The 14919-nt window shown below is 36.4% G+C and overlaps 1 protein-coding gene across 1 annotated transcript; it reads right to left on the bottom strand.

Moving 5' to 3' along the window:
• Nucleotides 1-1086: 1086 nt before the first annotated feature.
• LOC145665833 (uncharacterized) lies at nt 1087-9865 on the bottom strand. Its single transcript, XM_081732949.1, has 2 exons — nt 9305-9865; nt 1087-1472 (listed from the first exon to the last, which is right to left on the bottom strand). Exons 1-2 carry the CDS (start codon nt 9774-9776, stop codon nt 1111-1113), a joined length of 834 nt encoding a protein of 277 aa, XP_081589075.1. The 5' UTR covers nt 9777-9865; the 3' UTR covers nt 1087-1110.
• Between the last annotated feature and the right edge of the window lie 5054 nt (nt 9866-14919).

Here is a 14919-nt window from a genome sequence, read left to right as displayed (position 1 = left end):
TAGTTCATTTGCAAGCCTTCCTTGAAATTTTATGGGGGCCAGCCAAAATTTAGGGGGGCCCGGCCCCCTCTTGCCTCCCCGTGGATACGGGCCTGCTAGAGCCCTCTCCAGGTCTTAAGAGGCAATTTATACAGCTTGTATACATGGTACTTAATTTGACAAACTCTTCATTTTTCTTGTCAATTCCCTATTTACTGAAGAATATTGTTCTTTATATTATTAAGAACTTCAAAGTTATGTCCAATAAATTCCTTAGGGGCTCACAATGACTCAACGGTGAAGCACTTATCTCTGGTGCGTGAGATATTTGGTTCGGTCTCTGCTCACACCAGGTGAGTGTAAGGGTTTGTGGTAGACACATACACCGTATGCATGTTTTTCCTCGGATTTCCTCGTTTCTTTCCACTCTCGTTATTCCACCAATTCATTTATTATTATCGCTCAAATAAATTAAATCGTCAAATTGTCAGAAGTAATCCTATTGTGTATTAAAAAACAAAATATGCTTGAAAAGAGGAAATAATAATTTGCAAAAAGTCTAGAAGAGGGGGCGAGAAATTACTTTGCTTTGTGTTTTATGTGTTCTTCACAAAGTGCTTCTAATACTTGTGTTTATAAGTAGTTCTATAACATTATTTATGATGTTTTAGACGCAATGAAATTAATATAAAATCTCTGCTTAGTTCGGTAGTGATTATGAAAATTTACAACTAATACTCAAATAAAGAAATGGTGAACTTAGAAAGAAATACGTCTAATAGGTGCATATTGTATATAATTCATAAGATATCAAATTAACTTTCGCCATATATCATATTGTATGATAATGATGTACTTTATAAAATAACCTTGATCATAAGATTCAAATGTTGATGATACGGGTAATCACACTTCTTTAACATTCAGAAGAGAGAGAAAAACCTTCTAATTTGATTATAAGCTTGGATAAAAAATGGCACATGTGAGGTAGTTCAATTGATTGTGTTACATATTATAATAATACATGAAATGTAAAACATAGCAATGATTAACAGGAGTTAAATACTAAAGTGAACAACAAATATGCGTTATAACCATTACCTTTAGAGTAATAGCAGTCATAAATACGATTTATATTCCCTGAACATTGTTGCCAAGAGCATAAGCGTTGTATGCCATCTGGTGAGAACTATAGACATTATCTTGAGCGAGACTTCTCTTGTAGTGAGATCCACTCCAACCTGCATCATGTGTATTGCTGTAGCTGTGTGAGTAGGTAGGGTGGCTAACCACTTCATAGGTTGACGTTGCCTCTTTGTTGCCTAATCTCTTCATACCCAGTAAAGCTATAAGAACCAGTGCAATTTTACCCAATACTAATGCTTTCCCAGCAACTACAGCCAAAAATCCGAATGCGATGGGGATAAGTACGGCCAGTTTTAGTTTTAGAGCCAATAATAACGGCATTAACATCTTGTTTCTCATTTTTCTTCCTGTAAAAACAAAAGAAAAAGTATTAAGCAATGTAGCTACTATTCTTTTGGAATAAATTCTATACATTAGATTAGGTTCAATAAACCCGTCATTTAACAGACTAATTAAGGCGAAAATGTGGGCGTAAAATTGGACGTCGTTTAAACTAATTGCATTACGATATTGCACTTGAACTTGTGTTATAGAATATAAACTAGCCTTTGGCTAGCTGGGGGCTCCGGCCCCAGATCCCCGAGTCTGCTCGGCCTACGGACTCGCATTTCTTATCTATCGGGCATTGCATCAACAGTGAATTTCGTGAACTTGCTCTTCATATTTCCTGAATTTGCCCATCGTCCCCACACACTGTCTTTGCTCGCCTACGGCCTCGCACCCCTTCACCCCACAATTCTATCGTTTCTTTTACTTTTTCAACTATCTAAAAGATAAGATTTTGTATCCCAAGAAAACGCCCATTTAAATAGAATGGGAATTTCTTCACCCCCCTTTAGACCCCTTAAAAATTAAAAAATATTAACTTTTGGCAGTTTTCCTGTCGGTTATTCCTGGAAGGCTATAATCATGCCAAATTTCATCATTCTAATCCTGATGGAAGTGCCTGAACATTTTGGGGTGTAGAAGACGTCCCATATAAATAACATGGGAAAGATTTTTTTCAGTTCCCCATAAAACCACTCTACGGTTGGAAATTTTCATTTCTGATAATTCACTTAGGTAACGCTAACGAAAACATACAAGCACACCGAATTTCAAGTTTTTATTCGAATTCTAAGTATCTAAAACATGAGATTATAGGTCCAAAACAAAGGCCCATTTAAATAACACGGGGAAATTCTTCATCCTCTGTTTAGACCTCCTAGAAGTTAAAAATATTCACTTTTGGCAATTTTCCTGCGGGTTTGTCCCGGAAAGCTACAATCATGTCAAATTTCATCATTGTAGCCCTATAGGAAGTGCTCAATAATTTGGGGGTGTAAAAGGTGTTCCATATAAATTTTTCAGTTTTCCATAAAACCACTCTAAAGTTAGAATTATTTTATTTTTACTGATTTACTTAGGTAATGCTAATGAAAACATACAAGCATACCGAATTTCAAGTTTTATTCCAATTCTAAGTACCTAAAACATGATATTATATGTCCAAAAAAAGGCCCATTTAAATAACATGGTTTTTTTTATCCCCTCTTTAGACCCCCTAAAAATTAAAAATATTCACTTTTGGCAATTTTTCTGTGGGTTAGTTCCGGAAAGCTACAACTATGCCAAATTTAATCATTGTAGCCCTACAGGAAGTGCTCAATAATTTATGTCAGCTCATGTAGTTTTATATATAGTTAAGGTAAGATAAGATGTAAAAATGTTTAATATAAATACCATGTACGTAATTAAAAAAAACTCCTTGTGACTGTGTATTAAAAGGGTCAAAAAATCCTCAAACTTCAATTGCTTATCTATTAAATGTTATTTGTTAATAATGAAATATCTAAACTGCCTTAAATGTTTATAATAAGCCAACTCTATCGGATCTAGAGCTTTCTCTAAGAGTAGATATAATGATGTTAAATTCTGTTCATTAAATCCGAAATCCATTGATTCGATATCCGTTTTATTTTTTGTTTAACGTCCCACAATTATGCACCAAGATTAAAAGACGGTAATGTTGATAATTAATGAGATGGTAATGGTGGAATAAAGAAAGTAGGAGGAAACGGGGAAAACTTCGAGAAAACCCATGTACATCGTGCAGGGACGCACCCACGGGGGGTCCACCGGGTCTGGACCAGGCCCGTAGCCAGCCCAAAAATTTAGGGGGGGGCGGTAGAAGTTAGGGGGGCCCGACCCAATCATATTATACTTCATCACCATATTATAGTTCATTTTCAAGCCTACCGTGAAATTTTATGGGGGCCAGCCAAAATTTAGGGGGGCCAGGCCACCTCCTGCCCCCTGTACATCCAAAAACTTCCTAACTCAACGTAGATTTGTACGTCTTCTTAATAAAAGTACCTAGGTATACTTATTTAATAGGGAGAGAATTGCTGTAGCATGAAAATTTGATCTTATACTTCATATATATTCTCACTTATAAAAACAATCTAGTTTTATCAGTCTTCCTGAAAATATAGATGGAAGTATTTTACAGTTACTTATCGTCTTTTCGGGTGCAGAATAATAGTCGTTCAATACTACATAGACATAGTAGCTTGTAGTATTGGACCTTCCCCGCAAAGCTTGGACCTTTCCCAACAAAAAATTCTGGGTGCGCTCCTGACACAGTGTTAATCCGTCCCGAAACTCACTTGGCGAAAGCTAGGTCGAGGTCTGTTAAATTGTAGATTTACTGTATTGGTATTTTAGTAATTGCTATTGCGAAATTAGATTGGACGATATTACCAGCAATCTATTGGCAATGGGTGAAAAATAATTCCTCAACGATTGATCAGTTAAGGAAGTTTCGGCCGGGTAAATGGAGGAGACTTTCTATATCCGTTCAGAGTAATACTAAAATATATTTTCCTTCAACTTTCTCCTGCTATGTGCAGTGGCGGATCCAGCGGGGGGGGGGGGCGATCGGGGCGAAGACGAAACATATTTATATTAAACATATTTAAACATATTTATACATATAAATAAAACCCTCACAGAGTTTGAAACTGTTAAAAGTAGTTCTAAGTAGCAGTATGACAACCCACCGTCCCCCCAGAAGTCGGTCCTGGATCCGCCCCTGGCTATGTGACCCAACATTATATTAAAAGTGTTACATGCTTGTTCCTAAGGAAATTGTGGTAATGCAAATTGCAATGTTAAACAAATTATGAACATTTAGGAACATTCAAAATTTACTCAAAGTATTCAAAATCACATTACTTATTATAGTGTAAGTGGACTCGCTATCGCGTGATTACATTACTTAAAATATAATCTATTACAGATGTCTTTATTCAAAATATACCCGTATTTATATCATGGTATTAAAACGAACGCATGAGAGCTTTGCGTCTTTGCCTTCATTAAGATTCACCAAGGTTCTCCGTTAGCTTCTTCGTCTTAATGATGGATTCGTTGTCAGTAATCGTCTTCTTAGCATCCTTCTATTCGTTTTGTGGTGGACAAACACCGTGTGCGTGGGCTTTCTCGGGGTTCTCCCGTTTCCTCCCACATTCTTCATTCCACCATTTCATTCATCTCTCATCATCACCATCTCCTTTAGCCTAACCGGCATAATAGTGGGACGTAAAACTCAAAGATTTCATTTAATTTTTTCCTTCTGTTCGTTTCGCCATAGTTTATATCACGTTCTGCTTTCATTAAGATTCCACAAAGTTCTCCGTTAACCTCTTCGTCTTGATGTAGGATTTGTCTTCAGTAGTCAATCGTCTTCTTAGTATCCTTCTGTTCGTGTCACCACAATCTATCACGTCTCTTAGAATTTTCATTTTTTTCTTCAAACAATATCTAACAGTTAATACGTATAATGCTAAAATAAATGTGTTATCACTAAAATCAGTAAAGTGAAAATCATTGCGTAATTTCTAAGTTTCACTGGTTGAAAATATAGTGGATTTTTCTTTTTTAGATAAATAAAAAATAACAGAATTCGAAATATCTACAGCTGTAAATTCATTTTAGACAGAAAACAATCAACAACACAAAAATTAAAATGGATTTTTCAAGGCAGTCTGTCAAGTATTGTAACTAAAGGAACCATTCCAGTATTAGCCTAGTGTCAGAATAATTGTTCATTTATGGTTTATTGTACTACATAATTTTTATGTGGAAAGTAGTAACTGAACAACAAATGATATGGGCTAGGCAAAAGAAAAGAATTAATTATTTAATCAACAATATATATATATATATATATATATATATATATATATATATATATATATATATATATATATATATATATATATATATATATATATATACGTGCGTGTGTGTGTGTGGTGTATGTATTGAGTAGGAGAGAGATGTTATTCACGTGCAGAGCACAAACAATATTGTCGGCTTTCATTCATTCAACACATTGCATCTTAGTAATTTAGACTCTTTTGAAAGTACCTTATTTTGCTTAACTATTTGCACACATATATATGCTTCAGTTTCTTTCTATTTTTTTTTTTCCATTTTAGGCTTTAAAACATATTTTCAATTAAAGAAGCACATCAACACTCCCTCGTTGCTAATAGTTACCATTATCTTGTTTGATGCGAGAGAAAACAGACTTATTTCCTGTGGAACCTCACATAGTTCGGATTCTTGATACATTAAACTTTGGATATTGTTCAAAGGGACTAAAATTTGAAACAAACAGATCGAATGAATACATACATCGGTGAGTAGTTTCTCAACTTTGTGTCCCGTGTTTAAATCTGGACGTCAGTCTTTCCATTAATTTTCAACTTGGTGTAATTTTGCCTCAAATCTCTATATACAGCGTGGCTTCTTCATTTGACTGTTTATTCGGAATTTAACTGTCCTTTTAGAACTGAAACTATTTTGAGCCCTGAGTTCTTTACTACACGGACTCCCACTGGAAGATGAGGGAAACGCTGTGTGGCTCAGTGGTAGACCGCATTTTTGCGTGAGGTGTCCTTGGTTCGATCTCAGGCCATGTGTTTTTATAGTAGACAACATTATACCCATGGGTTTCCTCCCACATTCTCATTTTATCCACTATTTCGTAATTATTCACTTCTGTTAACTTCTTATTGAATAAACTTATTTAATGGTAAGGTACTTGCTACTTTCAAATATGTGTAACTGGTGCAGACAGAAACAAGAATTTGAATACAGAGAATGGAACAGTAATTCCGAACATGTGTGAAGTATGCCCATTATAGGAAGCACTGCCTCAGTGAAGGAAGATCGGAAAATAAAAAATGTATTTATATATAATTTTTATATATATTTTAAACGATGGTTTCTCACCTCCTCCCCTTCAATTTTTCCCTTCCTATTCTACCATTACACGGTAAAAGTAGAGACGCTTCAAAAATCTTATAGACATACAAGACTGTTGGAAGCAAAGTATTTTTTTTCAAAATCTTTAACTTTTAGAACTCCTATAATAAATTATTCTGTAGTATGTGTAACGATAATCCATATAAATGTTGTTATTCTATGGACAATGGTCTGGTACGAAAGATATCATTTTCTTTTATAACCAGACCTGCACATTTACGTTGTTAAGTTTTGCGGCCAGACAGATTTCTAAACAGTTAAGATATAATCCAAAAAGACGTCATTGTGAAGACATGTTCAACTTAAAAGGAAGAAATATTGTAAAAAATATAAGGTAAATGTGAAAAAGTCTTCGGAAAATACAAAAGTTTTATTTTATTTTATTTTGTGTGTTATCATTGAACATTCACTGAGTGAATTGCAGTTGAATAATCATATATTCTGACGAACTAAGGCAAATATGTAACTACTCGTAACTGTCCAACAAAAATAGTTGAAGTTGGAATAAATGTTACACATGGAATAAAAAACAAAAAAGCCGCAATTTCTCCATTCCGTTTTTTTACATACATATTTTTCTGCACAAGAACGATATAAATAGTAACAGGTAGACCCCTATATATTAACTAGTAAATGAGACGAAAAACATAGACTGCGGTAGAGAAAATATTTAGACCAAAGTTATTTAGACACCGTGGGGAATACCGGAGAGTAATTAAATTTAGATATTATATAGGGATGCGCACGAGACGAGTCGAGACAGGATTTTCCTGACAAAATTCGAGTCGAGACACAGCTCTTCCAATAGAGAAATATACATTTTTCGAGTCGAGACATCACTTTTACAGTACATTTTCGAGACGAGACAGCAACAAATCTTGTCTCGTGCGCATCCCTAGATATTAAGTTCCAAATGGTTAATTAAATTTAGATATTAAGTTCTCTCTCCTGTAGCATAAAGAACATAAGCGTGAGACGTTACACTATTGATAATTGAATCAATATTTCCGTACTAAAGATATCAACAATCAAAACGCCGATAAATAAGGAAGGATAACTGTTTCTCTAGATATTAGATGACACAAGAAACATAGATGTATGTTTGGTTGCATATCCCTAAGGCTTTTTATGATAATTGAACACCGCTATAATATACATGAATATTCTACCTGGGTAGAGTGACAGCTATCCATACTCGATGTTGAGATGTTAGTATAGTCTGTTACATATTACGAAAGTATCGATAGATAAAGCTTTAAAAAAGCACATAGTTTTAAAAGGTTCAATTTTGAATCTCGTGGAGATGAGTAAATTTTGCAGTTTAAAAACAAAATTAATTTAATTTTCTGAGTTCCTTTTATTACATAGCCATTTTTGTTATCCATTTTTCATGTTGCCTTGAAAACACGAAGTATACTATGCAATAATAATCCAACTAAATTAACAAATCTACGTTTTGGAGGGGGCTACTCCACCACTCACGAGAAACCGATAGTTTAGTTACCCCTAAAAGATAGTGGCACTTCATGATTTTCATTCCCCTTCAGAAAATAGTTTGAAATTTAATACTTTATATTTACTGTATTATTCTCCACATACTGTTTCGACTACCTAATGGCAGATGACCTATTATTTGCCGCCGTTCACTCTACTATTTATGTGTGTTTGCTAGACAACTCTCAAATGTGGAAAAGAAATGCAATTGATAATTGCATTTTGTGTATTTACAATACTGAATCATTGTGAAAACAGAAGCGTTTTATATGCAATTATTTATAGTTGAAGTTCTGCTTGTTGATTACGAGTTGATTCAAGATATTTCTAGTGACTTTTTAAAGGTAACAGTGCGATAAATATTACACGGGGAAAACTCCATTTCCAAATATGTCACTGAAGACTTTTCGAAAGTAGAGAATATAAATATAAGCAGTTCACCATACTCTTGTGGTATATAGTGTTGAGTCAGAATTTAACGAGGTTCAAACCACTCGCTTGGAACTTAATTTGTTTGCATACTTGTTGAAGCACTTTGGTATACAGTTGTCTATAGTTAGAAAACCGCAAATAACCATTGACAAAGAACATTTAAGCATAAGTTATATTTGAGCTTCTTCTTCGCCTCAAGTAGTTCCGGTAGAAGAAAGAGAGAGAGAGAAAGAAGAGACGAGATTAAGTTAATATTTTAACATGTGTAGCGAAACCGTGTAACCTGATTTGTTTCAAGGTCAATATGACAGCCGAAAACAAGATTTTTTGACCACCCATCCATCTATACTGGACACTAAATTGCTGTTTACGGTATACTCACATGAATTATTTAGCAAATGGCGAAAGACAATTTTCAGACGTTCTGATTACCTAAAATAGGTTTACCAGTTCTCAAAGTTCATACTAAAGTTTATACCCTGCTTCGTTGCGGAAGTATTTTTTTAATTCGATGATTTATAGAAAAACTTATTTTTTTATTTAAAACTCTGACTTGTAGGGTTATTTTTATCTTATGTCTTTTATCCGTCCCTACACACATATAAGCATTTTATAGTTTTTTCAAAGTTTGGTTAATTTAAAGCTAAACTTGATTACCATTATCTTTTACAATATACTGTTTGCAGACAGAAAGAAAGCTAGATCAAGAATGATTTTTACAAACTCAAAAAAGTTCAGGATCTACTAATATTTCATATACGGTATTTTAAAAACACTCGTATGGCAAGAAAATAACTACTAGCTATGAAAAATTGAACAGCGATTTTCACATTAACTTTCAAAAGTGGCAAAAGTCAGACCTCTCTCCTTCCTAAATGAAGTAGCTGACTTTGACCCTGCTCCTTACATCAACGTTACAATATTGAAATAAACTTACCTTCTTCAAGACTTTCTTTCAAATTTTCAACACCCTCTTCAGGAACCTTGATATTTAGGCTGTAACTACGAAGAAACGTGGTAATTTTATCTAATAAAATGCTATACAATTTGTTGGATCTTTCTTCTTGATTTAACGGGAGATTTCTCTCAAGATCAGCTTCGGATAATGAGCGTGCATCACTGCTGTCAGGAGATTCTGAAATGTCTTTGGATTTTTCCAAGCTTATGCTGTCAGACAAAGAGATTGAACTCTTCTTCATGGCCCTGTCTAGAAATGTTACAGCTTTCATTGTTAAGCAGGATTCGAAGCTCTTCTTCTCACATTCTTCCAAAACACGGTAAACAATCTTAAATTCAGCGTCACTAATATCTCGTCCATTATCCACAGACGGCATGTGATTTCCGAAAGCACTTCCCGCCATCAAAATTACAAAACCCAGAATTAGTAAACTGTGTTGATAAATCTTCATGGTGATAAATAATACACAATAATAACAAATCAACTCAACCACTTGATTTTTCTTTTTATCGATAGTGTTAATTTGGGTTGGTTATTTTCTTTTTTCTTTTTGCCCCTTGATTGTAATGTCCTGAGGGCAAAAGCGTAACTAACTAACCTTCACAAAATGTCTACCTTTTAATACGACACCAAACCTCATTATTTTGATCCTCCCCTGATCATTTTCTAACTATCACGAAGTCTGTGTGAAATGCTATGTAGAGCATGCAGAAAAAGTGGTCATCAAAACGCATAAAGAACGAAAGGGTAGGACTATACGAACAAATATAATAGGGAATTTATTATTCTAGATCCTCCCCTTCATTGAAAAATCAAGAATGCCTTCCAAACTTTCCTTTTACGCTCCGTTGAAAGATTAAAAAAATATATATTTCCGAAGACACGCCCGGATCTTTTCCGTACACTCATACAAAATAGAACATTAACCTCAAAGATATTCCTTTATTCTTCTTTTTCTTTTCCTTTTTTTTTCTTTCTTCAACTTGTTGATGTTTTGGTATGCGGTTGCTTTGAGGCACACCCTGGAAACATGTTTTACGTATAAGAAAGTCATTTATGTCACAATGCATGCTCAACACCAGCATTTGGGAATTTGCCATACTTGTCAGCTAACCGACTAAAAACTTCTGCCCATAAGGAAATAAGAAGAGAATGGACCTAATTGAAACGTATTGATGAAACATAATAACCAGGTCACTATGTAGGGTGACGAAATGAGCACCTTATGACGAAGACATGCCAATTTGTCATTAAGACGATTGACAGTGTTGCCAACTCAACGCTATTACAAGTTCAAAATTATAGGATAGGATAGGATTTTAGATTTCTGGGCTTTCGGCATCTAAGGCCATTTAGCCCTTCACGCTTTTGAGAGATGACGTCCCTCGGCGAGTACTCAATCTGGGGAAAGGGAAGGAAGAAAGGATTGGGAAAGGAAGGAAGCGGCCTGGGACCTATAAGTTAGGTACCACCCCGGCATTTGCCTGGTGTGAATGAGGAAAACCATGAAAAAGCCTCGTTCAGGGTGGCTGGCCTGAAAAAGCGTTTTACACTTTTTTGACCGAGTGGCCCCACCGGGAATCGAACCTGGGACCTTCAAAATTATATTTCTAATTAAAAAGGTTTAGAGTAGAGTTGACAGCTATTGGATATACAATGCCAGAAGACTTGTGTATAGAACCGCCAAAGTATCTTGATTAATCAACATTATGAGGGCCAGGTGGCACAGTGGTAGAGCGTTGACCTCTGGGGCATGGGGTCCTTGGTTCGATCCCAGCTCGCGGCAAGTGAGCTCTGTGGTGGATAAACACCGTGTGTGTTTTTTCGGCGTTCTCCCGTTTCCTCCCACTTTCATCATTCTACCATTTCAATCACTTCTCATCATTACCGACTCCTTTAGACTAGGGATGGCCACATTTTTTCGAAACATACTTTTTCGAAAACGAAAAACGAATTTTTTTTGAAAAAAACGAAAAACGAAAAATTTTTTGGAAAACGAAAAACGAAAAATTTTTCGGAAAAGGAAAATCGAAAAATTTTTCGAAAAAGCGAAAATGAAAAAACGAAAAATGAAATTTCCGAAAATCGAAAAACAGATTTTTCGAAAAAGGCCATCCCTACTTTCGACTAGTCGGCATATCGGTGGGGAGTACAATTTAAATATTTCATTTCATTTTTTAATAAAACTTATGAATAAACTTGCCAATTTGGAGGGCCGGGTTGGATCTGAGGGAGGGACGGGAATTCTTACTTGTTCTGGCCTTATTCCAGTGTGGCTCAAGATTTTATGTGGCTCTGTTAGAAAAGTACCTCGGGAACCTGAGAGGTAAAGACAACTAAAGCGTGATTTTTATTTTTTCACTTCCTGTACAAGATGTCCGAGAAGTCCCCTTACCCCTGGGTTTGAATATCACAGAGAGCAATCTCAATGCAATTTTAATTAATTTATTTAATACACGCTCGCTTTAATTGACAACTTATATGTACGAACTAGGAATCCGAGGAAATTCTATGTGCTCCATCGTCCTGTACACACAGATATATGCGTCTCTATGTCGTCTTGATATGTGTGAAGCATCATCTTTCGAAAAGGCTTCCTCTATACTTCTGCCCAATTCTTCATCTGTCCTGTACCGACGATAAAAAACTATGATTTGATTATTCCCTCCCTACAATGAGTTGTTAGGTGTTGTAAGATTTGGGCTTAGTGGTGGCCATTTCGATCGGGATGGCAATATTGGGAGAACCACCCTACCCACTCACATAAGCCATGACTTCACAACTGAAATGCTCTACGTGAACGCAAGGATACCAGACAGTGCTGTCCGTGGGCGTGGAAGTAGTGTTACCAATACCACAATTAAAATTACACTGACCTTGTTGTCTGTTCTGCTTAAATACAGGGGTGAAGCCACGGTGGCTCAGTGGTAGAGCGTTCACTTCTGGCACATAGGGTCCCTGGCTCGAACCAAATTTACGCCAAGTAACAATTGTGGTGGACAAACATCGTATGGGTGTTTTTTTAATTCACCCATTTCCTTCATTTCACCACTCATTCATTCTCATCATCACCGTCTCGTTTATCCAACACGGCATAACTTTGGGACGTAAAACTGATTTGTTTTTTGAAACCTAGGAGTACAGAGGCTTCTCTAACCCTGTATATGACTAACAATTAAGTCTTGAAAGTATAGAACCTTAACTCTACCTAGTCCTTCGGCCTCCTATGGTTTGCTCCAAATATCGAGCCTCTTTGTTTTTTTTTTTTTAAATGAATAAACTAATCATTTTCACAGTGAAATAACTCTCTTTGCTCTTCTAGAAGTTAGTGCGCGCGCCTTTGATGCATGGGATCCCGGATTTGATTTCCGGTGGGAGAGCCTTGAAATTGGAACTCATTGTGGTTTGTATTCTATCTTAAACTGTAGGTCCAAGTAGTCTCGGTGTTGAAAAAGAGACACTAAACTCCTACCAACCGAACTCCAATTTAGCAGTAAATTAGATTGATTTAACTTTCCTTTCTTCAGCACCAAGACTATATGAGACGTGGTTACTGTTTAACATGGGATCCGAACCTATTCGGATTTGTATCCGAGGCAAGTACCTGGGGTCCAGCTCGGGATAACTTGTATGGAATGCGTTCCCTTAACCAGGAGAATTCAAGTGATTTGTGGTTCTCCCAAAATTAAGAAAGAAAACACTTTATACAGTTAATACTACTTATCCTCTGCCTGAAATTTGTAAAGCAACATCACACAAAGAAGTGTTAAATATTGGGTTGAAAGAAACGCTAAATAAGTCATGTCAGTTGGTATCGTATGGCTGCTACAGTGGATAAGTTGTTGGGAAAAAAGATGAGATGTAGTGGACCGAAAGGAAAAAATAGCTACTGTGGTAATGCATCAGCAGCTCACGTTGATGTTGAGACACACCGCATGCTAAACATTGACAAGATGTTATGAAATGGAAGGAAAATGTAAGAAATTGCGCGTTTGTGGATGAAGCAGTGAACTCCGAAGTAACGAGAATGAGGAACGCAAGCGTCCAAGGGCTAACTTTTCCAGCTACTATCCCAGCTTGAGCTCAATGAGGGAAAACCCAGGAGAGCGCTCCTGACCTTACTTGTATGGATTTTTTTTTGGGGGGGGGGAGGTCGAATTAAGGACCTTGTTTATATCAACAAATCAACTACAATTCTCAACATGAAACAACGTATTACAACCGTATTCCAGAACCTCAACGTGGTCGAGCTTGAAATTGATGCTCACAGCGAATAAATCACTGTATTACTGTTCGTGGAAATCACTTTGAGCATTTACGAAGAAAGGGTGCATCGACTATACTCCGCAGAAGGTTGGAACGATTCTTTCCCTTTTCCCTCATCTTTCTGAGATTGCTCTTTCCAATAATTAGGTTCATGCACCCATGTTTTATTCAATCTTTTGGCAGGAGGAGATTCGTCGCTTTTTTCTTCGTTTCGATCAATTGTTTCCAGTTTTTTTTTCTAGCAACTTAAATTCTATCTCATCATTTGGCATTTACCCACCAACAAAGCTTCTGTAGCAGCCATACAGTACCAACTGTCATGAACTATTGTCTATGAAAGTGGTTCAATATTTAGCGCTTCTTTCAACAAGCAAAATTAACCCCTGTTTCTATTTGGTATTTTGAAGTAAACCGCCCCCTCCCAGTAAAGTACTCCCGAGACGGCACTGTTTTCAAAAACTGCACCGTTTGTTTCCGCATAGATACGCCCTTTTGTATTTCGCTTTAGTTTCAAACAATTAATTTAGTCTTCCATTTCAGTTGCAGTGTGCGTTAAACCCTCGCATTTACCTATTAATGAGCTCGTGTAGCTACCAAATGGTAAAGGATATGGCAGAATGTTTCCTCTCAAAGTTGTTCAAAATTGTAGCGATTGTTTCAATGGGAGTAAAATCAACCGCTGTTTTCATTTAAAAGTTTGAAATTGCCTGCGGTAGAGGCATTTTGAAGACGCCGCTGCTTTCAGAAGCATCACCATCACACCATGTGATTCGGTACATACACTTTGGTATTAACATTTTTTGGGGGGGTTAAAATATTTCTGTGCACTGGAAACTGCGTTAAGACCATGTTACGGATTTTGTGAATTCCATTATATATATATACAGGGGCGGATCCAGAATATGATCAAGGGAGGGGATAAATCATATTTTGTCGTTTTATCCAGTGCAAAGCAGGATTGAAGCCCATTTTATCCAGTGTATGCCTGAGCGTCAAGGGGGGCTATAGGGGCTATAGCCCTCACTTGACGCTATATATATCCAGGGTGTAAACTCATATTGATTTGTTCATTTATCTTACAGACATCGTTTTCTTGTCATTTTGTAACAAAATATTTCAAGTTTTGACTCACGTAGTACACTAGTTCAGAAATAAGCCATCGCAAGAGCTAGTGGTAGTTGGAGCAAAGTTGACTGCCTTTACTAGTCCAGGTAAATGGATTGGCCGAGGTGAGCCAAATTGCATGGCCCCCACGTCCACCGGACATGACACCCCTTGATTTCTTCTTTTGGGGTTCACCAAGGATACCGCATTTCTTTCACCCTTAC

This window comes from Thermobia domestica, chromosome 12 (genome assembly GCF_964235325.1).
Source record: "Thermobia domestica chromosome 12, izTheDome1.hap1.1, whole genome shotgun sequence".
NCBI lineage: Eukaryota > Metazoa > Arthropoda > Insecta > Zygentoma > Lepismatidae > Thermobia > Thermobia domestica.
This window is presented reverse-complemented; position numbering and strand designations above follow the sequence as displayed.